Here is a 26,452-nt window from a genome sequence, read left to right as displayed (position 1 = left end):
TGCCTGCCATGATATAAGACTGTTTTGCAATGTTTTCTAAGAATGATAAGAATGATTTAGGGTAATCGGGAGGGAATCCGAAAGAGTCGAAAAAGTTCCCGTTCCGTCTTCTTCCAGAGTATGAGTCAGCCAGTGTTCTCCAGGCTAGTGTCCCGGATGCGTGTTCACAATCATGTAGGTCAGGAGTGTGAAAGATGGCATCAGTAAAGGAAACTGGTCCGAGGCCCAAACTCCACAAAAAACATTTCCCAGTGAACGATGCATGAGACTTTCCAGTTGCAGGTTATTCATTTTGTTTGTGTCTGTGTGTCCATTTGAATTTAGTAGTAGTCCACCAATGCTTGTCGTTTGGAGTTGATTTGAATCTCATTTACAGCCTTAAATTTCCATGGGAAATGGGGAACAAGGCGTCGGCGTCTTCCGCAGCATTGAGGTTAAAGACAAACAGAGAGTAGCCCTGCTCAAATTCTACCCTGTTGATGCTCAGAGGTAAATCTTTCAAGTGTCTCCCCGTGGCGGTAAACATGTTGTAAAACTCTCTGACGGACACACCTAAGTTAAATTGAGGTTGAAAAGCTTTGGCCGGAATTTGTCTCCCATCACGACGCAGGGCCAGGTATTCCACATTGTCCTGGATATAACTGAAAGGAGACAAATCTCTTATGCCTGTGAAAGCTTAGTGGTGCACCATAGCCAAAACAACGTATTTTGGCATGGTCCCCAATAGATTCTCTTGGTTACATTTCGAGAATTCTCGGAATAAGTTTTCACATTCTCCCGGGCCCAAGGGTAGAGATGTGGGTGTGGGTGTCGTGCGGTGAGGTTTGTGGTTGGTGAGGCACTGACTCACAAGTCAGATTTACAGTGCTATATAATGCTAATAGTATAGCTTAAATTCCCAATTCAGTTGGCAGATTTCATATCAGAAATATTTACACACAAGTAGGGCTACATTTGGCAGTTAAATTTATGGCGACTCAGAGGGAGCATATTTGCTCTTGCAATTCCACATTACATAAACATTAAATACAAACAAAAGGAAAGAGTGGTGTGCAAAAAACTGATTTCCAATTCTGACAAAAAATGTGACAAGACAACACAGCCAGTTTGAATTCAAACCCATTTTTGTCCTAAACTGAACTATTCTTGTTGTTTTTAAAAGCTTTAAGCTTAAGCCTGAGGGTTATTATTTTGTCAGTAATCACAAGCTTACTATACAGTATCCCGCAGTTCCTTAATGTGGAAACCAAATCCTCCCTTTTCAGGGTGAAAATCCGGTGCAGTTGTTACGCTGATGTTTGAATTTTTGCAAGAGTAAACCGAGTCGTAAACTTGAACTGCAGGCTCATTATCGTCCCCCTACGTTGAGGCAGCGGTACTGGCTGCCTCAAGGCAAGCCTTTTTCTTGTGGATTCAGATCAGATCAATAAGACTTAAATATTACACACATACGAGAAATACACTATGGAAATTAAGACGTATAATAAAAGTGTCCCCAAACATGATTATTGCATATATTAGAAACAGGGAAATACAGAGAAATGGCAACAAGCATGCGCCAAATGCACACGCTCAATCCAGTTTGTGAGGGATTGTGCAATCTGGGGTGAGGCACGGCTCGTCACTGCCTCATCTCTCATTGCTCCGTTGTATTTCAACAGGAAATACAGAATTACAGCGATTTTGACAATAAAAATCATCAAAACTCATGGGAACCACACCGAAATTGCATTGAAAGCCCAGACCAGTGGACAAATATTAACAATATTTTATTGTTTCTTTTTTACCTCTCATGATGACAGATGAGGCGCTGCCTCACCTGCCTCCACTGACCACACATCCATGCTGACCATTAACATGTGTGTGCCCATGCTCTTACTGTATTGTTTGTATCTATAAATACAAATTAAATTATCAATTTAAGTAATGAAACCCCTGTTCTCCATTACAGCAGGTATGAAATTTCCATCAAGGCTACCTGCCACAGGCCCTATTAATCAATGTGTTGAGGTAACCTGGAAAAGCTGTATTATTTTTAAAGCTGTTGCGGCTGGCGTTGAAGGGAAGGGTGATGTAAAAATGCTCGCTATCCATTCCCTTCATGATTTTTTTTTTTTTTTTGTACAAACATTACGAGGATGAGGAAGAAATGAAATGTGTACAGGGATGGGACACGGGATTTGTTTTATACATTTTTCAGGTCATCTCTGGGCTTTGATCCAGCTGTTGAATTTTCCGGGCCAATTTTTCCATCGCGCCAAGGCTTGCTTTTCCCCTCCCACCACCCTCCGGGCTAAAGTTTTCTCCACCCTACAGAGCTTATCCGGACCCATCTTTACTTTTTGCAGCTCCACTTTGTAAAAAGTACCCTTGATAGGTTTGCCGTCATAGTCGTTGAGTTTCTACAAGGTGGGTAGACGAGGAATGCGTTCCAACACAGTAAATAGCTTGTCAGTAAAGCTGTGTTCATATTTTTTTATTAAACTTTCCTCTCAGTCCGGATATTCTCACTGTGTCTCCCTGTTTCAAAGTCATCTTGAACTTGGCTTTGTATCTGAGAGTACAAGAAACGGGCAGGTTTTGAAAAACCTGGGGGGTATTTTCCTCAGTCATTCTACTTTTCAATGTACGGTCAAATCTTTACACCACCAAAGCTTTCAGATCACTGGCCGTGGCGAATCGTTTTACCTTGTGTTTTTTCATCAGCCTCTGGAAATTTTTGTTGAAAAATTCTTTAGCAGTAATTTGTCATTTTACATAAACTGTAAGCCATTTTATTCACCGCTGGAGTTCTCCTCGTTCATTCTGGTTGGTGTTCACATCCCACCTCAGGCCTGTGTAAATGGGGTGTTAAAACACCTGGCCGACCACATAACGGACATGGAGAAGAAACATCCTGACTCCCTGCTCATTGTTCTTGGGGACTTTAACAGAGCAAACCTCAGCTGTGAACTGCCAAGATACAGACAGCAGGTTACGTGTCCCACCAGGGACAAAAACAATCTGGACTACTGTTAATTAAAGGATGCATATTGCTCTGTCCCCTTGCAGCCTTGGGACTCTCTGATCACTGCATGGTTCATCTGCTCCCAAACACAAATTCAGATCTGCAAAGCCTGTAGTGAAGCCTGGCAAAGCTGGAGTTACAGGCCTGCTTTGACTGCACAGATTGGAGTGTTTTTGAGGCTGCTGCTACAGACCTGGACGAACTCACTGACACTGTGACATGCTACACCAGCTTTTGTGAGGACCTGTGTGTGCCGAACAAATCCTTCTACACATACAACAACAATAAACCTTGGTTCACTGCAAAACTCAGGATGCTTCGCCAGGCCAAGAAGGAGGCCTACAGAAATGGGGACAGAGTCCTGTACAACACGACCAGAAACACGCTGACAAAAGAGATCAGAGTGGCAAAGACGTGCTATACTGAGAAGCCAAGTAGCAGGTTCTCCACTAACACGCCTGCGTCAGTGTGGAGAGGTCTACAAGATCACCAACTACAGGAGAATATCTCCCCACATTGCAGTGAACCGTCAACTGGCTGATGACCTGCATGTCTTCTACTGCAGTTTTGAGAAGCCAACATTCACACCCACTCCACCATCAAACAACCCTCACCACCCCCTGCACCACCCTCCACCCTCCCCCCTCCCTACTGACCCCCCACCAATACTCAGGATCTGTGAAGAGGATGTGTGTCAGCTCTTCAAGCTGGAAAGCTTGAGGAGCTCCCTGCTCACAGGCTCACAGGCTTCCTGCTGGACCTCCCCTGCAGTTTGCATTTTGGGCAAGCAGGTCAGTGGATGATGCAGTCAACATGGGGCTTCACTACATCCTGCAACACCTTGACTCCCCAGGGACTTATACAAGGATCCTGTTTGTGGACTTCAGCTCGGTGTTCAACACCATCTTCCCGGACATCCTCCACTCCAAACTCACCCAGCTCACCATACCAGCCACCTGTCAGTGGATCACTGACTGACTGGCTGGGGAAAATCACATCCAGCAGCCGGACAATCAGTACAGGCGCCCCCCAGGGATGTGTACTCTCCCCACTGTTCTTCTCCCTCTACACCAATGACTGCACCTTGAGTGACCCATCTGTCAAACTCCTGAAGTTTGCAGACGACACAAAAGTCATCAGCCTCATCAGGGACAGTGACAAGTCTGCTTACAGGCAGGAGGTGGAACAGCTGGCCCTCTGGTGTGGTCAGAGCAATCTGGAGCTGAACACAAGCTCAAAACTGTGGCAATGACAGTGGACCTCGGGAGTAAGCCCCCTATCACCATTCTCAATAACTTTGTGTCTGCCGTGGAAGCCTTCAGGTTTCTGGGGTCTACCATCTCCCAGGACTTAAAGTGGGCACCCAACATTGAATCCATGATCAAAAAGGCCCAGCAGAGGATGTACTTCCTGCATCAGCTCAGGAAGAAAGGAACCTGCCCCAGGAGCTGCTGATCCAGTTCTACAATGCAATAGTCTGTGCTCTGCACCTCCATGATCATTTGGTTTGGATCAGCCATCAAACAGGACAGGAACAGACTGGAACGGACAATCAGGACCGCAGAGAGAGTCATCATTGTTAACCTGCCCTCCATCCATGACTTATACACATCCAGAGTCAGGAAACATCTCTAGAGGCCCATCACACCCCGCGCACAACCTGTTTGAACTTCTCCCATCTGGCAGGCGCTACAGAATACTGTACACCAAAACATCCAGACACAAGAACAGTTTCTTCCCCCAGGCCGTCACACTGATAAACACCTGATCAGTCAAGTGTCAGTAACCCCCTGACCCCAAAACAAATCACACACTTGCACTTTATATGTCTCACAATGTCATATTATGGCTGCACATAATTTTTCCATTCCTTAACTTATTGTTCTTGTTGTTGTTTTTTGTTGAATGTTTGTAAGTTATGTCTTTTTATTTTGCTCACGTTCACATTTAAGTACAGCAAGCAAAGAAAAACTGAGCCTAATTCCTTGTATGTTCACATACTTGGCCAATAAAGCTGATTCTGATTCTGATTCTGAAAATATATGGTGACGGTACAACACATATAACACAGTAGTACTTGAACGTTGTCGAGGCTGTGATGAGGACAGTGCGGTCCTCATCACAGCCTCGACTCATCACAGAGGTACCGATGGTAGTCGAGACGTGTGTAGGTACATTGTTCGTACACGCTGACTTATGACATCTACAAAGCGTATATCGTAAATAGATGATTCTCATAATTCGTGATAACTCTGTACTGGAGTCTCACCGATCACCACAGTTAAGATGGTAGACTTTTATTTTACGTTATTTTCAGCCATCTTTCTTACTCTCGCAAAAATACTCTATTTGCTCTCAACACTTTGGGGTTTCCTGTCCTTTTCACTACAGCAGAGGACAGAACCATGGATTCGTCCTATCTCTTCTCCAGTCAACCTGTAAATGACTTTGGTGCTCCTCTTCTAATACCCGCCCTGGAATGATCTCATTGGTTATGACCTCATTACTAGGGGAGTGGACACGATAGGAGAGTGGTTAAGGGGCGGGGAAACGTTCTCATTGGCCGACAAGGGCAGGGTCAAAAAGTCAACTAAGATCAAAGGACCTGTCAAGTTTGATGAGAAGGTGTTCATATAACTCTCTATGGAGTTTGTCACCCGATGCAATTGTGGTACTTTCAGGCAACAAAGGAGCTGACACATAATATCAGGCAAAAGTCATTGCACACAAAATACTAGCATGTACAGGGATAAAGTTATTTTTGGTTTTGTCATTCACCCAAAGCTCTCAGTGCTGGTTGTACACTGGTTGTCTCTGTCTGTCACTGTAAGTTGGCCCTGTGATGGACTGGCAACCTGTCCAGGGTGTACTAGGGACACCTCAGCCTGTTGCACAATGGTCTCTGGTTCGATGGAACTGTCAGAAACTGACTCAACTGAGACTTTAGTCTCGATGAGGAACAGCACATCAGCGGTGTGGAATTATTTCAGCTTTAAAAAGGAAGATGCTGTGCAGCGTCAGGTGTTGCACAGAGCATGCTGTGCTACTTCATGGAGCAATACAACAAACGTCTTCCAACATTTAAAAAAAACACCACAAAGCCATTAACGTCAGCTGAGCACCAGCGCGCCACGCACGCTAAATCAGACAGGCATCATTGCCTGACATATTTGAAAGAGTTGCTCTGTATGAGTGTAGTCCTAAATGGTACGGGGATGTCACTCAGGCAATAACTGAGTTCATTGCTAAAGATATGTTGCTTCTCAGCATGGTGACCAAGCCTGGGTTCACTGCATTGATAAATGGTACAGTATGTGTATTTATCCATCTTTTATTTATAACTTTATTTCATTAGATTTTCTAAAATACTTTCAAAGGAGTAGAGGTAAATTGTGTGTTTCACTTCGTGTGAAATGTTACTCACTTGGGAGCAATAAGATTGATGTCATTTAAAAATATCTCTATTTTGCAGAATATTTAAAAAGTGCATACCATGAAACAGTACCTTTTTTTTCGTTCAAATACATAGATACTTACTTTGCTGCTCTTATGTTTTTGTAATGAGCAGTTAAATAAACATGTTATTTATTTCAGCTCTTGGATCTTATTGTGACCTTTGACCTGTGAGCTTTTAATTCTATCAAACACAACCGGCTTATGGGAAAGAACATTCTATCCTAAATGTATCTAATATTTTTTTGGCCATATTAAAATAATTCATGATGCTTTGTTAAAATAAAATAAAATAAAATAAAATAAAATAAAATTGTTATAAGTAAAATAATTGTATAAAATCACGATCACAATATTGGAGAAAAAAAAATTGCAATTAGATAATTTTCCAAAATTGTTCAGCACTAGGGTGTACCCCTCCCTCACTCAGGGTTAGGGTTTGGCTTCAGCATTCTCACACAACCAGGAAATGGATAAGAGGTAGAAGATGAATGAATGAAATATATAACTTGCTGATTAATAACATTTGCTTCATGTTATGAAATTGAGCCTACCCTAACCCTCTGTACAACCAGTGCTGAGAGCTTATAGATATGTATATATATATATATATATATATATATATATATATATACGCAATCGACACTTACCATGACCAAATATATAAATATATGTATATAAGTAACATGCACTGAGGTTCACGGCTGGTGAGGCACTGACACCTTAAGAGTCATAAACAATTATATAAACCCCAAAAATGTAGCTTATTCACGATTCAACTGGCAGCGTACACACTCATGCCTCATACCTCATCAGCATTCTTCACATACACACACACACACACACATACACACACATACACACGTACAGTACATCAAGTTAAACTTCTCAGAGTTCAACTTTGAGAAATTTCTGGGCTTAGTTATAATATCTAAATCTCCCATTTTACCAGTCAGTGGGAGCAAAATCTAAAAAAAAAACAAAACAGCCTGCTGCAGTGCACTTGACTCACCCAAAAATAACTAACTAATTAGCGCCTTCCGCCAAAGCATAGAAGGCCAGCAGCAACAAGCACCCATTGGCTAACATACACCTCCTCAGTGTGGCCGAGTACTTTCTGCTTCACACTGTCCCTTTTCACTGCAGTTTTATGTCTGATCAGCAAGACTAAATATGTCACGCATATACTTTAAAGACATTAGCCAGACTGTGGAAATATCAGGATGTATAATAAACGTATCTGCCAGCATTATAGTGAAACAACAGAACATTATGTCCATTTGTTGTCTTGCTATGTGTCACCTGTCTGGAGTTGATGTGGTGGAAGCAGGAAAAATGGATGTGAGCGACACTTACCATGCCCAAAGTGTGATGGCCACTAAGTCAGAGCATCTCCAGAACTAGTGGAGCCCATGACTGAACATATCAGGGCTGTTTACGGGGGACCTGCAAAATATTGAGCTGGCGGTCATAATATTATGACTGCTCAATGCAGATGTACAACTAATGAAAACAGTCAGTACGTTTACATGCACAGTTAAGTCGAGCTATGGTTCTAGCTCAACAAAGCCATCTCATTGGGCTTCTGTCCTTGTCCCAGTATACATGCATGGGAGTGAAATCGATTTATTTGTTGAAATCATGTCGCCTACACTACGATAGGTGGCGATATGCAGTCTTTCGGCTTGTGGGTAATGGGCTACCGATTGACCTATGACATCACAAATCACCACAGAGGTGGGAAGAAACAAAGACCGGTGAGCTAGCAACTTCTGTATCCGTCCAAAAATGGGCTTTTGCTGCAGACTTTGCCATGTTTGACACATTAGCAGACCTCCTATGTTTACATTTACGTTTTAAATGCAACTTCCGAGTCATAGCTTGGCACAAAACTTAAGCACATGCGCAGATCACCTCCTCCAGCTCCTGTCCATATACATGCAGCAGTAGCTCGACTTTCAATCGCATTATCTGGGTGTGTTTGTCCGAATGTCCAGGGTGTACCCTGCCCCTCGCCCAATGTGACCTGGAATTGGCTCCACTAACCCCCCACGTGATCCAGAAGCAGATAAGCGGTAGAAGATAAATGAATGAATGAATGTGCATATATCAGGATGTATGTTGAACTGTCACTGAAGTTTCCAGTAAAACAACAATGATGATTCTGCCACAAGAGGCTCTTCTCTGTATCTCTCTGAGTCAGACCCAAATGTGAACAATCTAAAATTTGTTCATCCTCACCTCTTATCTGTTTCTAGTTTTTCTGACTTCTTCACTGTGGATTTTTTTATTTTCACTCCCAATCCCTCTTCCCCATATTTCTGTTTGTGTCTCAGCTCGTCTCTCTCGTCTGTCATGATTTTTCCATCAATTCTTCCTTTTTGTCTGTTTTCTTTTTCTCAATATTTTTCTTTCCTCTTCTCAGCGTCATCTTCATTGTCTCCCATCTGTCTTTAATGTCACTCTACCTTGTACCCTTTGATTTTCAAGTTGAAAATTGAAAGTGCAACATTGCTGTCCGTTCCTTCTTCTCTACTGCTCTGTCTTTCTTTCCTCTATATGAGCATACAGTATTCTACTCACTTCAATCTTTTTATTCCACTTCAGTCTATTTTGTTTGAAATTTTCTGTGTTCTTTTCTCTACAAGAGTGTTGTGTTTCCCCTCTGCAGCCTCTCTTCACTACAACTGGCATAGAATTTAGTACAGAGCTGCAAAGCAGCAATGACAGCAGAAGAATCTAAACGTGTGCATGGTTAGAGAGCAAAAGGTCTGAAACTTAGATCAACGAAAATAAAAACCTAAATAAGCTATCATAGGTTATCTGGGTTTATACCTCTCAGAAACAAGGCAATTCTAAGTTCAGAGCAAACTAAACCCACGATTTAATGGCCAGGGTGACATGCTCCACTGTCTGCAGGATGCTGGTAGCATTCTAGATGAGCTTCAACTGACAGGCAGATTTTTAACTTCGAAGTGTGAAGACACCAATACAAGTCTCACTAAAAATAAATGCAAATTCAAGAACGTATGAATGCAATTCTTGCTCTTGTTCATTTGTAATCTTTTATGTTCAGAGCTTTGTAGATTTTAGGGTCATCAATCTAAACTGACTTTAAATCCTAAAAGGTTTTTTCTGCATTCAGTCAGGTTTCAACACAGGCCTCTCTGGTCATCTCGTTGTTAACGTCTGGTATTTTAACAGCAAGATGCTAACGTATCAATGAGAATGTACAGTAGATTACAGTTGATCAATTCATTAATCAAACATAATAAAATCTGAGAGCAACTGCTGGTTTGTGCTGCTCTCCCATCAGTACACTAACTCATGTCAATTTGTCATGCATTTGAAATATGTAGGGAAACTGTCTTCAGTCACCTGGCAAACTTAAATAAGTTGGTAAAAAGTCTGAAGTAGTTTTGGTGTGAAGGAGCACCATGTGTAAAGGGGCATTCAGAATAACACTGACTGAAATTAATGAATTGCGATTAGGTTGCAATGGTGTATAGTTTTATCAGTGTCCGTTGATAGTTATTCTTTGCAGCTTCATTGTTTCATAAGTCTACTCATATAGAGCACTCATTCCCTGTATGTACAAATTTGAGTCAGTAGTTTGATGAAATTTGGGAAAGTTTGGATAAATTTAGAACAATTTCCTCAGTTCACCATATACTTTTGCAACACTGCAATTACTGAAGCCAGATTGCATCTTTGATAAATAAGTGCTCAGCACGATGTTTTCACAAGAATATAACGTAAAAATACTTTCTTTTCTTCAAAAGAATTCCGTCAACAAAGCTGTAGATTCTAACACCATGACAACACATAAAAACTTGTATTTCCCAATAGTAAACAAATCAGCCTATTCAGCAGAGTTGTAATACAACCAGTTTCATAAAATGGTGGGCAAAAAATCCCAAGTTTTGTTATGCAGAATTAGAACATTTTTCACAGTGAAAAGAAAACCAGCTCTTTTCTTCATTCTGTCCGTTTCAATGTGAAGCAGCAAATTGGTGTTACATAGTCATCCTCTAAAACAGAGCAGTTGTTTGTCACAGAGGAGGAAATAATTTTTTGCTTCGGATCAGCTCAGTGGTGAAGTTCTGTCACTGCACTAACTGTGTCATGAACTCTGAACTTGAGAGGACCGTAGCAAGAAGTTGATCTGACCCCTGCTGTCTGTACCACTGTGGTTTAATGTCAAAATAATGACTTTTGTTGGTGATGCAAAAGGGGCGACACTGTGGGGTAGTTCGCACTGTTGCAGCAAGAAGTTTCTACGTTTATTTTCCAGACCAGGCCTTTCTGTGTGGCGTGTGCATGTTCTCCCTGTGTCTGTGTGGGTTTTCTGTGGGTACTCCAGTTTCCTCCCACCATCCAAAGACATGCACCTTTAGGTTAGTTACTTACTCCAAACTTGCCTCCACACACCTGCCCTGTGATGAATGCGCTGGTTGGACTAAAAAAAAAACTACAATTATAGATTAGTCTATTATCAGTGAGGAGGCCTGAACTGAATATAGTCTCTTGAGCTTGTGATTGGCTCCTTATTGTCTTGTGTTTTAATCAGTGAAGATCAAGTGTTGAAATCAAGAAACTATCCTTAAAAAACACCTAAAAAGTAGCAGAAAATAAAATGTCTCTTTTTCTGTGCTGTCCCCTTATCCAGGATGATCCCAGCCAACCACAAATACTTTCTGCTGAGTGACCTGGCATCATCACGGGACTATGAGCTGTGTGTTCTGGCTGTGTATGATGACGGTATCACTGCCCTGACAGGCACCAAGCTGGTCGGCTGCGTGTCTTTCACTACAGAGACTGAGTATGGACGCTGTCACTCTATACGAGACCAGGTTAGTGTGTTCACGTGCACCGTTACACTGGTAGTGGCTTAAAAGCACACTGAGCTCAGCAGCTAGAGCTCTTTATTCTGCTGCTCTCAGAGTTTCTAAAATCCTGCCTTCTGAGCTTTCTCTGAACCTAACTTTTCAACTTTGACTACTCCAATATGAAAAAGGTCTTTATATATCGAAATACACAAGAACGGTAATATTGTGGAGGCATCAAAAATTTTAGTTTACTCAGTTGATACAGAAGATTTCCACTTTTACTGGGCTCTTCAAAGACTTGCTCAGGTTCACCAGAGTGTAACCAAGATCAAGAATGTACCTCTGCAGCTTTATAGCTCCCCATGATGGTAGAATGGACCTTGTTTTATCACAACTTTGAGTCTGTGTTAACATGATAATGATAAATGTTAATGTAATGAATCTTTTTAAAAAGAGAGACTTAAATGAATCAGTGGGCATAAAGTGAATTTTTGAAATTGTACGATGTTGACAGGGGACTAATTGTATTGCTTTAAAATCTCTATCTTTAGTTCCTGGGAGGTACCATGATCATCATTATTGGGGGTATCATTGTGGCCTCTGTCCTCGTCTTCATCTTCATCCTCCTAATGAAGTACAAGCTGCACAGTAACCACTACAAACAGAAAGCTGCAGCACGCCAGGCCAACGTCTGCTCCCAGACTAATGGAGGAGGAGGAGGGGGGGCAAACATCTTAGCTCTGCCTCCATCCTCCTCCTGTGCAGGTCAAGGTAACTGACAGAGACAGAACAGTATGTAACTCCTCTTCATCATATGCATATGCTAACCTGATTCCATCTTGTCATCTTCAAGGTGGAAGCGCAAATAAAAACTCCCAACCATCATCATCAACAGAGGGGACGGCAGGCACTTCTCTTCGAGGGACAACCGTGGTTGACTTAAATCCCGCCCATGAAGATGATGCCGTCTCCCAATAACACACATAAAAAACTCTCAGTCCCACCCACCACAACCCACCAATCTTTAAGCCCAAACCAATACTCCACCTCCCTGCACCCCTTTCTTTTTCATTTGTTGCTCAGGAGCAGCTCCTGTCATTGGTGAGTAGCTGAAAACAGTGCGTGTGTGTTGCACTTTTAATGTCAATGAGACGGCTCTTCTCTGCTACCATCGATTTAGTTTAATTTAGCCATTGTTTCACTTCCTCGCCAGACATATTTTACTGCTATTGATACTGATGTTGATATTGATATGATTAATACTTTCTTGAACAGGATTTTCACTGATTGAAAAAATTTGGCTCTGTGCATTTACAAGGATTCAGGTTCATTTAGCCCCAAAGGTTTAGACATATGAATCCTTGGCTGTCTTAATTTTAGACCCCCAATAGAGAGGGAAGTAGACAACAAATCATGGTATGAATTAGGGCGTGGCTACTGTTATTTACACCCCACTGTCCTCCTTAGCTCCACCTTGTCCCCCAAACAGAACAATATGGCAAATAGCAAATAGCAAATTACAAACTTGATGCTTCAAAATGGCAGTTCACAAAGCAGTAGGTGGTGTCAAGATGAGGTGACACTGAATCTTACGTGAATCTCACTTACGTAAATCATTTAAGTAAAACTTTCAGAATTCAGATTGTTGGATTGTTACTTCACGACTTTAAATGAATTTTCAGGTGCAGTTTTATACTCAGCCACTTTTAAAGGTCTGGACTGCTCGGGGCATCTTTGCCCCCTGATATGCAGAACATTTTTTGATGGATTACACTCCACTAAAGATGGTATGCCTCAGACTCAGTAAAACAAGCAGGAGAGAGCTTCATGGGAAGTTAGTCTGAAGTTGAAATTTTAAACAGACTGAGAGAGGAAGTGATGGAAAGGAGAGTCAGTGAGCTGTTCCGAGAAGGTTCACTCAGCCTGCATCGTTGAGCACTGACTGAACATTTCTCTATTATAAACATACTGTAATGAACAGTCACTCACCTTTATGAGGCTTGCACACATACACACACCGTATTTGCATAGTCAGATGCTGTGCTGCTACCTCAGGGTGAATAAATAAGGCATTTGCTATTCAGTCAAGCTGCAAAAAGTAACACACACACACACACACACACACACGCACTTGTGCAGTTTCCTGCCCAGTAAATAACATTTAACAGTCCAACTGATTTCACATTAGTACATACGATGAAAATTAATGCAGGGTGTAGTGTGTCTTATAACAGCAGTGCTTTAAAACCATGACTTCACCATGAGGTGTTCTTGCTCATAAACTCTCTAAGGAATTATTTTGCTGCACACTTTTCATGATCAGTGGTAACAAAATTGCACAGATTAAGGCATTATTATGGGATTAAGGATTATTATGACTCAGTTAATCATTTAATTATGATTAACAATTTTTTATAGGAAAGTGATTATAATCCAGTTTAACATATCAAAGCAAATCAAATCAGATGTATTTGTGTAGCACTAAATCATAACAAAGTTACATCAAGGCACTTTACATATAGAGCAGGTCTAGACCAAACTCTAAAAAAAAATTATTTAAAGAGGCCCAACAGATCCCCTGATGAGCAAGCACGTGGCCGCAGTGGCAAGGAAAAACTTCCTTTAAGAGGCAGAAACCTCGAGCAGAACCAGGCTCAGGGGGGGCGGCCATCTGCCTCGACCGGTTGGGTTGAGAGTGGGAGCGAGAGAGAGAGAGAGAGAGGGATAGGCATTGGGGGGGGTGTAGTGTAGTTGAGCTGTAATACAGAATTCATGCTATATGGGACCAGCAGGCGTTGCAGGAACATGGGATGGAGATGAGTCACCACCTGCAGGATGAGGACAGGGAGAGAGAGGAGAGGGACTGGGAGAGACAGAGACTTTGGCAGAACATGGTTAGTAAATGCAGTGCACATTGCTTAGAACTGGGAGAAACTGTGATTTTTAAGAAGCATGGTTATTGTCTTGTCAGCGCATGCAAGGGGGGAGGGAGGGAGATAAAGAAAGAGAAAGAGTGACAGATGCTCAGTCCTTCCCCCAGCAGCCTAGGCCTATAACAGCATAGCTAAGGAGTAGATGGAATTTAACTTTTTAACTATAAGCTCTGTCATACAAAAAATTTTTAAGCCTGATCTTGAAAATTGCTAAAGAGTCCGCCCCCCAGACCCATACTGGAAGTGGGTTTCCTCCCACCATCCAGAGACATCATGTTTGGGTTAACTGGTGACTCTAAATTGTCCGTAGGTCTGAGTGTGAGTGGTTGTTGGTCTCTGTGTGTCTCTGTGTGTTGGCCCTGTGATGGACTGGTGACCTGTCCAGGGTGTACCCCGCCCTCACCCTGTGCGAGCTGGCCACAACCCGGAAACGGATAAGTGGTAGAAAATGAATGAATGAACTCAGGAGCTCACACTAAACAGACATTTGCTCTTGAATAAGAAATAGTGCATGCCACTGCAAAGAGAACATTGATGTCGTCATCATGGACCACATCATGTCATACGGTGCCTGTGACAGTTTAACAAAGATAATACCAAGGCTGTGGAATACAGTGCGCAGGCAGGAACTACACAGGGGAAGCAGCGACTTAGCTTTTCCTCAAACACATGCAGGACTAGCTCTCCTGACGTCTGCCTTTTCTGTTGACAACCCAAGTACACAGATAAACTAGATAATTGTTGCAATAAGTTGGAGATTAAAGCCCAAAATCTACTTTTCTGCGTGCGCATTAGCTGACATCTACCAAAGCCAGAATTCAAATTTTTCTGGCTTTATCAGCTCCTCCAAGGCGCAAAATGAAATTATCTTTTCATAATATCACATCATCACAGTATAGCTATTTATGCGATTATTACTTGTAGCAAAATGAGAATGGCTTACCATGTGATTGCTGCGATTTATTTATATTTTCATTCTTCCTCCCAGGAGGAATTCTCTGCTCAGATGTTATTTGACAATGAAAATTAACACTCTGGCTCTCATATCCCACCCCTCTCTTCCTCCGTGTAGTAATTTGTTCGATTTTAATGAGATGTTTTGGTTTGATGCTTCCTTTCTCTTTTCCACTCCTGTCATTTCTGAGTTCAAGGTCGTTTTGTTTACCCGTTATCTGAAGCCATGGCATTTCTCTTTATCTTGTGAGATTTCTTCGAGCAATTTCACTCCAGAATTGAGATGTATACCCTTATGTGAGGTACCTATAAAAACCCTGGAGGATTTTCTTGCCTTCATACAATTTGTGAGGCGTTTCTCTTCTTTTATCGCTGTGAATGAAAAAATTGGCCCTGTGTTGTTCATTGGAGGGGACGTAACACAGATTTTGTCAGGGTAAGCAGTTCCATTCACTGCTTGACCGTCTCTTTTTTTATTTTGAAAGGGCATTAAAAGTAACATGGCAGAAGATTATCATTTCTGAACCATCTTCTGCGTTGGCCTGAATTTCATTTGAAGTTCCTTCAGAGTGACGCAGCGACAGTGTTCCCTTGGACTGACACTTTTGGCCATCATTTCGACATGTGATCCAAACATTGCATCATGCAGGTGTGAAAGCACACATAACACACTGAAATGAGAATGCGACACTCTCAGCAAGATGGAGACGACATAAACAACTCAAAGTCTGTGCAACCCACTGAAAAGTTTCCTAACACCATCTCCATCGTTCCATTATCCATGCCACTTATCCCTCCAGGGTCATCGGTGGCATAACCCAGCAAGCCTTGGGTGAGAACGGGATGTGCTCTGAACATGCTGCCAATCTGTCGCAGGGCTGAGATAATGGCTGTGTCCCCACCCAGTGGTTGCATCTTTCTGAGGGTGCATTTGAGGACTGGTTGCTTTACAGGAGGCATGACAAGGCTGAGCCCACAAGGCTTCTTCATATGCATCAAACAATGTGACAAAGGATCCAAACTTATATCAGGTGGAGAAAATTGTGACAGCAAATAAGATAAGATTTCATCTAGTTGGCATAGCAGAAATAGGTAAAATGACTCAAAGGTCTGAGTTCCCTGTAGTCCTCTCCAGCTGAAATAGCGACTGGAACTGTGGCTCGGTACAGGAGGTCATTGTCTCAGTCCACTGATTTTCCGTTTATATTGGAGTTTACAGGGCTGGATGGGCACAGACATTTAGCATAGTGTCACTCTAGATACTAGACAACCGTGATTAAAGGGTGATATTTCCCTCAGCTTAAAGTGGGCACCCTAACACACTGAAACATCATGTGTGATTTGCTGAAACAATTTCCCCATTAGGACAATAACCTACTACGACTACTACTACTAATTAATATACGGTTAACTGACTTGGCAGGAAGCACTATGATAAACTCATAATCCAGCTCTGGCAATTGTTTGTGTTTGTCTCTGCTTCCCCGATTTAGATGTGCTTTCCCACCAGTGCCCCTGTCTCCTATCCCACTGTCAATATGTAAGAGAAGGATTTTTGGAGGGAAACATTCAGTCCCATTTAGCCATTTTCTGCCTGTAGGATTTCGATAGGACAGGAAAAGGGATAACAAGCAAGAATGAAGTGCCTGCCAGGAATCGAATGCTCGTCTCACCTGATCAGAGTACTGCAGCCACCCAGTATATTCCTTAACCACTCAGGTATTGGGTCACTTCCACCTTCATTCTTGACCCTCATTTATTTTCCGGCTCATCCTAGTCTCTCCTTCCCTTCTGCACTCATTTTTGCTCAGTTGTTTTATCTTTCTTCCTCTCATCCTTTCTTTCACTCTCCACTCTTAAGCAGTTCCTTTCTTTCTTGCCATCTTTCTTTCAGTATCATCCTTCCGGGCTCCTTGTCCCTTTTCTCCATCTCCTTGTTTTTCTATTACTATACTTTTAGTATGATGCTTTCTTTTTATCTTCATCACATCATGCGCCTTTCCTCTCAGTAATAACACCTTCCTACTGAAAATCCGTACAAACACACACATGCATGCAATTTTTCTCATGGAAGGAAAGTCAGCAGCACTGCTGGCCCTGGGGCCATTCGTTGTGGGTTTAATATCTATACACAGAGAGTCAGGGATAAAAAGAAAACACACACACACGCACACACGCAGCCACACAAATAGCAGCAATTCCGATGCACCTGCTTCCTCTCCAATCCAAATGAACTGAGCTGTTGTTTGATCAGTCTGATTCATTGCTCCCCAACCTGCCATCAGTACCTTCTCCCACTAGACACACATTGAGGCACAGTAACGCAAATAAATAGTTTGTGCATTTTCGCCGTATTTTCACAACATTTTTCTACACTCACATCACTTCACCTCACCATCTCAGCATCGCCCTCTAAAAATATGAAAATTATATTAGAGTTGATATTTGCATATACACATCCATCTATCTCCGACCGCTTTTCCGTTTCCGCATCACAGGGGTGCTGGAGCAAATCCCAGGCAACACTCAGGCAGGGTACACCGTGGACAGGTTGCTAGTCCTTTGCAGGAACCGAATCCACAACCTTCTTATTGTGGGGCAACAAAGCTAACCACTACGCATAGATATACGCAGTAAACAGTATAATAACATGATGTATTTTTAAAGAACATAACTGGATATTTGTGTAATTTCATGCTGAATGTATCAAATCTTTTACTTTTACACTTTCTGCCTGTGGGCAGGTAAACCATTCTTAAAACTTGGGCAACTCAGGCAGGGCATCTGCAAGGATAGTTGGAAGTATTGGATGGAAAGACAACCACGACACAAGCCCTTCCCTTTTAATTTATAATGACCAGTAAATTTTAAAAAAACTTCCCTCAGAAGGACTGGTACAAATTTCAGTGCAAACGGTGATTTACCCCTACTTCATGAATCCACTCTTTACAGGCGTAATATCCGGACAAGCCCAGCAATTAATAAAGTGAAGTATTGGAGTATATACCTCAGACCGCTTTATCACATGCACTTCCTGATAGTCTTCATTGACACTCTGAACAAGCAGGTTTAGCAGAAAGAAGTCGGTGCTCCAGAACTGCTGTTGGTATGTTAAACACCAAACGTCCCGGTCCTTGTGTGTGTGGCTGTGTCTAAAGCGGTGGAGTACTTATTCTAAATTTGCGGTCATTATCTTGGTTGGAAAGTGCCGAAATAATACCAACAACTTCAGTAAATTCCTCTGCTTTACACGCTACATGCTCTGGGTCAACAGGCTCCACTTCCGCGTACTCTAAACTGTCTTTCACCAACTCCAGAGAAAGTTGAAGCACATAGTCTGTAGCCACAATGTTTTGAAAGACTTCCAGGCTTCTAACAAAGAAATCGATTAGGCTCGATTCGCGTTAGCCCTGGCCACTGACTTTGATGGGTGAGTTTGACAGATAAAGTTAATTCATGAAGCACTGCAAAAGGACCATGAAATAATTAAATAAATAGTGAAATATTTATATATATTTTTACATTAAATGAACTGGTATTTTTATGAATTAATGAAGCATTTAGGTATTTATTTCCCATTTTAGTGAATTAATGACAAATTTAAGTAATTATATAAAGATTTATTTATGTGGTTAATTCTGTCCCTTTTGGTCCTCCATAGAATCAAGCTGTTATAACAGACAAAAAAAATGGCTTTCTCCTTGCCAAATAGTGAGCCCACATTAATCTACTGTTAAAACTCGTCCTTGTTACTAAGCTCTCTTTGTTTCTTCCATCAGCTAGCATCTGTACCTGTCTGCTTCATCAGATATTTGTTACTAGTAGTTTAGTACCTTGATTGAAAGTTTTCATTAGGCATTGCATTATCATGTCAAATGAACAGATTAATACTCTATATCCTGGGCGATGGTTTTTTCTGTTAATCTACACATCGACCTCTCTTTTTTACAACCATTTATCAGTTATATGTCTACTACTAATTCAGTAATTTATAGCCTGTAAAAGGCACCCTGATTGTAATGCGTGAAACTTGTGAGCATTCAGTAATGGAATTACTAACTAATAAATCATGAACTCCTTAATAAATGACCATGATGTTACGATTTGTAATATGACTTTTCTTACCAGACATAGACACTCCCATCACCTTATTCAAGACTTAAGATCTGGGGTATCACATAAAATTCAACAAAATTAAACATAGGTGTAGATAGTTAACAATACCTTTATAGATGGTGTATGGTGTGTACTTCAGCCAACCCTATTACATAATACCCAGAGATAGGTAAGCTTTGGAGATTGTAATAAAATGAAATACAGTTCAGTTTACATACACATTGAGAAGAGGCAAAACGCCACAAGAAAGGCATCTCGCCATCATCATGCCCTGTGAAAATTCCATCTCTCCATAACAGAACAAAAACACATACATGCACACAAGCTACACAAAAATACAAAGATTAGTTAGCTCCGACCAATGCATTCCTATCCGCCTCACTGGTTACCACATAGAGGGAGGGTGAGCGATCCAGGCAGGCACAGGCAGATAGCATCACTGTGCGCTCTGTAAAGCCACAAGGCATCAGGGCCTCATTCAGTGTGCTTTTATTATCCAGGCCTGGCACTGATCAGCAGGATGGCACAGTGACTAAATTGTTAGTGACTGCCACAGAGCTCCCACTGAGGACAGCAGGCATCAGCCCTGCACAGAGTCACACTGACACCTGCTGGTCATGCCACACAGTGCCGCAAATTCATGAGCTTTTATTTTTACCCTCATGTATCCAGGGAGAGAAGAGAGCTGCCGTTATTCACATTCAGAAATTCACATATGCATTCACACTGGAGGGGGGCGCCCAGCACAACCACAGTCTACTGCTACTGGAGGATGCTGGAGGAGATTACAAGACCAAAAAGAAGTGGGCATTGCCAGGGAGAGGAAGTCCTGCTTCAAGAAAAGGAAAAGGAAAAATATCTTATCTACTCTGAGAAGAAAGTCATTTTATATCTGTCCCACATTTCACCAACAATGATTTTTTTCTTCTTTTTTTTTTTTTATAAATCGCTACTTTATGTATTGCCATTTATTGTTGGCTTTGCGTGACTTGTGAGCTGCAGATTAAGATTTAGGTTTAGCTTTAATTTATTACTATGTCATCATATCTCATACTGATTCTGATTGAAATCTGTCTTGTATGACAAGATGGCAAAAATATAAATGGTAATATTACAACATCTCTCTGTGTTTTCCAAATAGTAGTTTCCTTTGAATAAATTATGAGAATGTATTAAATAAGAGCATAAAAACATCAACTCCAGCTCTGTTATTTCCTGAAATCCATTTTTTTCAAGGAGGCATTTAAATATAATTTGTAGTGTAACTCATTTTAATATAATTTGCAATATAACATTGCCAGTGGCTGCATAAACCCTTTGACTTAATTAAAGCAAAGTCAAAGTCATTTTAATCTCCATCTGAAAATGACCTAGGAAAGAAATTGTGGAGAGAAAGTGAGAGAGCTGACGGAGACGGGCAGGTGGATTGTGAGCTTATAGTTAGTGGAAGAGAGAAACATCTTGGTAAGACAAAAAGAGAGGACAGACAAGAGGATTATGGATTTATATTTAGTAAGTGAAAGAGAGAAAGAAAAAAAAGTACAGAGAGAAATAATGGCCAACAAAACAGTAAGAGAAGTGCAGATGAGTCACTGAGCCCCGAGACAGTTATTGACAAGAAAAGATGGAGGGAAAGTGAAAATGCAGGGATGAGGGGGAGATGAAGAAGGGATAAAGACTGGAAAAAGACTGCATGTAGAAGGGAGAAAGGAAGTCTGCAAACAGAAACCTGAAGCTGAGATTGACAGCTCACTGATAAAAGAGACAGCGCAAGAAATATCTATTTTGAGAATTAACTTGTGTTTGATGTGTGACTTGTTGTTCCTGCTGTTGTTCTGCTTGCTTTGCTGGCAGTTTATGTACAGCATGCCTGCATACCTGCTGACGCCTTGAACAGCATTCAAAGGTCCCATAAAATACAGCCTGTATTCAGAAACTGAACCTTACTGAACAAGACCTCTAGTGATGTCACAGCAAAGCAGCCACGCCCTCAAGGCCAGCTATCCCAACTCACCTCTTGAAACCACAGACGTATATTTTATGGATATCAGCACTTCAAATACGATTCAAGAGTGAAATAAAGACCGACTTGACTTGACTTGCTAGTTTAGTTATTCATCAAATGTACTATAGTTTTAAAACATGAAATAGTTTTAAAATACAAAATATAGAACTATGTATATAAGACTCTATCTATCTACCAATCTGGGCTCTAATCTTTTGTCATCTTTGTGTATTTCTCAGATTTATTTACATTCAGCATCACATCGCTGGAGGGAGAGGAGGCGGGAGAGGTGAGAGCTCAAACACACACACACACACACACACACACAGGTGAGAGAGTAGCCACTCATTGTTCCACCAGAGAAGATCCCACAGAACATCTTGAGGCAGAGGAGGCATGGAAAGAGGCCAAGCATACTTTAACAGACATAGAGGACAAGACAGAGAAAGATAGAGATAGAGAGAGAGAAAGAGCGCAGCAATGAGCAGCCATTATCAGGCCTGGAGTGAGTCTATCTCTAAGTGCTCTGTGAATATCGCCTTGCCTTAGTAAACAACATCATTCCTCCTTTTTGGTACATTATATAATGTCCTAAACCAGACCAGTGTTACCCAATCTAAACGTTGCTTCTTCTTCTTCTCCTCTGTCTTTAATGTTCCTATGTTTTCCTATCTTTTTTTAACACCTCTGTTTCTTTTCCTCCTCTCATATATTCCTTTTCTTTTTGCCTTCTATTTTTTTCAAATTTCTTAATTGCTTCTCTCTGCTCTTTAAAGTCGTCTTTTCTTTTTCTGCTCTCCTCTAATCCCCCTCCATATTTCTCTCCTCTCCTCCATCTTGCTTCCTATCTCAAACATACTTTCTTTGCCTAATTTTTCCTCTTCTATTCTCCTTTTCATCTCTCCTCTGCCAATTTGTTTTGTGCCCTGCTGTAGCCACTGTCCTGTTTTGCATCACCACATTTCCCCTTCTCTTCTCCCTTCATCTGCTTTCCTCCCCTCTTTCTCTCCTTTCCTGGCTTGCTTTCTCAGACCCTCCTCCCTTTTTTCTTCTCCTCCTACACTTTCATTTCCCCTCTTCATCTCGTCTCCCCTCTCTGCTTGATCATCCTTGCTGTTTTCAGTCAGTTTCACTCCAACACCTCCACAGTACCATGGTATTTTTTCATTCTCTCAATGTCCCATTAGTATAATTATAGTCCTTCACAAAACAGCATTTACTTAGTAAGTTTACTAAGTTAAATGATGAATTACAGACAATTACAGACCCGTTCAGTATGTCAGTAATAATATGCAACAATAATGAGTTGAATATCTTAAAACTGGTAAGCCAGTAATTGACTGTCTTAATTGCTGCTTTAAATGGCTCATTATTACCTGTATTATGACTGTAATATTCCAAAAAAGCTATAGTACGGTTTCCTGGAATTTTATTTACTGTACTTCAGGTGCCCCCTGCTGGCACAGCCCAAATTAAGATACTCCGCTCTCCTGCGCTTTCATTAGCAGAAACTCAATATGCACCAAAACACAGCTTTGCCATCTGGTTTACCTACCAGACAATGAGAAGGACTGGGGGGCTTTTTATATGACCTCAGTCTACATTTCAAGTACAAACACAAAGGAATAGTGTGGGTGTGGAGTTTTCAAACCGATGCTGTGACAGGGAATTGGTTTTAAAGCCTTGGAAATCTCAGCATTTGGCCAAGCAGTCAATGAGTCATCAGCACCGAAAAACAGCATAATAAGAGCCCAGCATTTGTTTTTTTGGTGGGGTGTGTTTTTTCTACAGACTGTGTGTCTTCTTTGTCCAAACAATGGGATGTCTCAAGTGTGTTGGGTAAAAAGCACTGAACAAGCAAACACTTGAGAAGCCTGCAGTGTATGGAGAGATTAACGGTGAAAAAGAACAACTAATAAAAAAAAAAATTGTACTGACAAGTGCAAAAAAGAGAAAGGCGCACAATGAACTTCACTGAGGGTAAAATAACATTTGTTCTGATGATGCGAAGGGACCAGAAATGCAATTGTAACTATAATTCCACCCTGTAACAGCCCAGGACTGAAAATTGAAATTTAGTGAATGAGAAAGCAACAAAGTGAATATTGTTTCTTAACCAGTACCCATTCATCCATGTAGGGTCAGAGCAAATCCCCAGTTGAGGTGGCTAACATCCTGGATAAATGGCTACTCTACAGAGACAACAATTCAAACTCGCATTCTCACTTACGGGTCAGGTCATTGGCATGTGACTCATCACAGTTTGGAGCAGAATCCCCATAAAAAGGCTGGTTTGATCCCTAAACCTTCTTACTGTGTGGCTTAAATATATCTTTTAAAAATCACGAAGGCTAAACTGTTTGTAACATTCATAAAACTAAACCTTTTCCATCTTTGTTTTATTAAACAGAGAAGAGCCATTTTACTGCATTTTGGGTACTTTTCATTTTTGTAATATGTATTTTGCAGATGAACAGATGAATTTTAATACCACTTTCACTGATGCTAGTAACAACAGAAAAGGATCCCACAACAACTGAAACACCTGAAAATCTGAATTAATGACACAACAACTCAAATTGTGTGTGTGTCTATCTTTCTCAATTTGTCTCCTGAAGGTATCCCGATGGGTTGCATGGTCGCATCTGTCTAGTTATGCTACAGTGATCAGATATTCAACCCAGCGATACACTCTATCCTCTGATGCCACTTCATACCAGAACCAGATGGGATGTGACCTAAGCATCCTGTGGGAAAATGGAGGAGCATTAACAAAGCACCTGCAGTATGCACATAGGTCTCCACAACATTTGGATCAGACATACCAGATGCAGGTCAGACTCCGGGCTTTGGGCCCAGCTTGTGTTTGGTGCTTATCTGCGACTTGGAACCTTGGATGCGAGGCATCACAACAGAGTCCAGAATCGTTTCTTCCCAGGGATCTGTTGAGGATCCCAAGGGAGCCGAGTGGATTTACAGTAGTATATCCATTTGACAATTGGAATCTGTGTGAACACTACATGCTCCTCTGGGAATCGAATAAATGGATCAGCGTAGATTTGGGAAAACCCATTTGATGACATTTTTCCTCGACGTGGTTTAAAATGGTTGGTGGCACCACTCCTCCCCTTTCCCAGCATAAAGTCATATGCCAAAGGATTACTGCAGTATTATGACAACAGCATTCTTACAGTATCGGGAGAATGTGCAGACCTCCAGAAGCATACCTTTCTGTTATCTCTCAGCAGTGGAAGAGATCAGGCGTTGGATTAAAACCTGGAGCACATTGTCAATGTCTTGTCTCAAAGCATCAATAATAACAAACTGTCAAAACTAAACGGTAAACTGATCTGGCACTTTAATTATATGTTTTCATTTCATCTCTCTTTCCCCCTCTCTTTCTTGCTATGTCTGTCTCTCTCCTCTCTCTCATTGACATGAACAAGTGAATAGTATACTCTACAGTATTACCAGTCTAACTCTTCTGGCTGCAGGTCACTTAGATAATGTTGAAATAATGAGTGTGTCTGCATTCACGGTGGACTGATTCTCTCTTTTTTGGAGTAAAATAAACCTTGATGTACCAAGAATGGAGCCTTGGGGAACAGCAAGGATTTCTTTTTTCAAAGCCAAACTTAAAGCACAGAAGTTTGACTCTACATTTGGTGGTGAAAAATGGTGAATTCTGACGTTCTGCTTGACACTGGAAAGCCTGACCATAAGTGTTCCTCCTACTAAGCGCTGTCACATGAGATTGTTCAATGTATTACGCGGTTGTAGAAGATGGCCAGCAGAAATTGTGCTGTCCGATCCCCTCACTCCCCCCAGTTTCCCCTTTGCCGTTTGACAGTGTCTGTGTTTGTATGTGACATACACCTTACAGTCTTCAATGGTTTGATACCAATGATTTACTTTGAATATAACGAAACAAATTACCACAATAAGGAGAAAACACACCAACAAATGAAATGGGGATTTTATGCTTTCATAGATACAATTATGTGGATTTATAATGAAATAAAAAGGTATTTTTCTTGGAAAAAAAAACTTATGTGTTGTTATTCATATCCCAACAGATTTCTCCTGTCTGTTGACAGAAGCACAATCTTTGAACCCTAACCCTAACCCTTTTAAGCCAAGGATTTTTCAAGCACATTAGTCATTCAAGATTGATAATTTTTTTTTTTTGGGACAACTAAATCTGACTACCTTTCCAACATTTTGAAGCTTTTAAAAAAAATTTAAATTGACTAAACATTTTTTAACTAGAAGAAACCATAAAACCAAGAAACCATACTTGGACAAGATGGTGGAGATCGGGAGGAGTAGGAGGGGATCTGATCTGCTTGGTGCTTTTTCTTTCAAGTCTGCACTTCTGCTACAGTCTGGAAATCCCACAGCAGCCACACCCTACTGCATACCCTGCTTTATGGTCTATTTTCCTCCAATGAAATCTGGACAATGAAGAAATGGATTAAGAACACTTAAAACTAGAGACTATAAAGGAAAAAGGTTGTTAACACAGCAGGTGAGAACTAGAACGATTTTTCCATAGACCTCATTGCAATCCGACTTCTTTTACAGCCTGTGGAGTCTCTCCTGATGGTTATTTGACAGAATGCAGGTTCAATACTGGCTTAACTTCTCATACCCAGAGTCTGTATCCACTTTTACAGACCTAAACCCAGAGGTTACTTAGAGGCTGCCACTTTGATTAGTTTAGAATATAATTCTATACAGCTCACTGATGACTGTTCCAGTATAGCCCATTGTTTCTTTCTCATTTAAGATAAACAGAATAATTCATATTGTTCAATAAAAAGTAAAACTGAGCATACATAAACAGAGGTATGAAGCATGACACAACCCTGTTTCCAGTTTTCTTTTGGAACCAGTCTGCACTGTTCTGGCTCCAGCTCTGTACATATACATGATCTAGATCATCTCATGTTTGTAAAGAGAATTAACATATTTCTTATAACAGTGAAATATTTCCTCAAAGCAGTAGTCAGTTCAAATGGCCTTGTGACAGTCAGACATGCACCGAAACAATTTCAAAGCTAGTGGTCATGAGAAAATCACTGTTAGAAATAATCTTGTCTGAATATTGTGAAATCTCAACTGTCAGTTTTCAAACATGCTTTCAGCTGGCCTG

At 41.2% G+C, this 26,452-nt stretch overlaps 1 protein-coding gene across 4 annotated transcripts in view; it reads left to right on the top strand.

The window, feature by feature from the left end:
- Nucleotides 1-25,264, top strand: part of LOC115053502 (leucine-rich repeat and fibronectin type III domain-containing protein 1-like protein) — a 365,739-nt gene extending 340,475 nt beyond the window's left edge. For 3 of the 4 annotated variants that reach the window (XR_003841448.1, XR_003841450.1, XR_003841449.1), the window contains 5 exons: nt 11,130-11,313; nt 11,841-12,060; nt 12,143-12,390; nt 21,537-21,586; nt 23,916-25,264. Coding sequence is in view for 1 of the 4 variants with exons in the window: in XM_029518263.1 (XP_029374123.1) it covers nt 11,130-11,313; nt 11,841-12,060; nt 12,143-12,267 (529 nt within the window). In the remaining 3 variants the exon portion in view is untranslated. Of the gene's footprint in view, nt 1-11,129; nt 11,314-11,840; nt 12,061-12,142; nt 12,470-21,536; nt 21,587-23,915 lie in introns of those variants that run through there. The other variant, XM_029518263.1, reaches the window with a different exon arrangement.
- Nucleotides 25,265-26,452: the final 1,188 nt, after the last annotated feature.

The sequence above is a fragment of the Echeneis naucrates genome, chromosome 13 (genome assembly GCF_900963305.1).
Source record: "Echeneis naucrates chromosome 13, fEcheNa1.1, whole genome shotgun sequence".
NCBI classification, from domain to species: domain Eukaryota; kingdom Metazoa; phylum Chordata; class Actinopteri; order Carangiformes; family Echeneidae; genus Echeneis; species Echeneis naucrates.
This window is presented reverse-complemented; position numbering and strand designations above follow the sequence as displayed.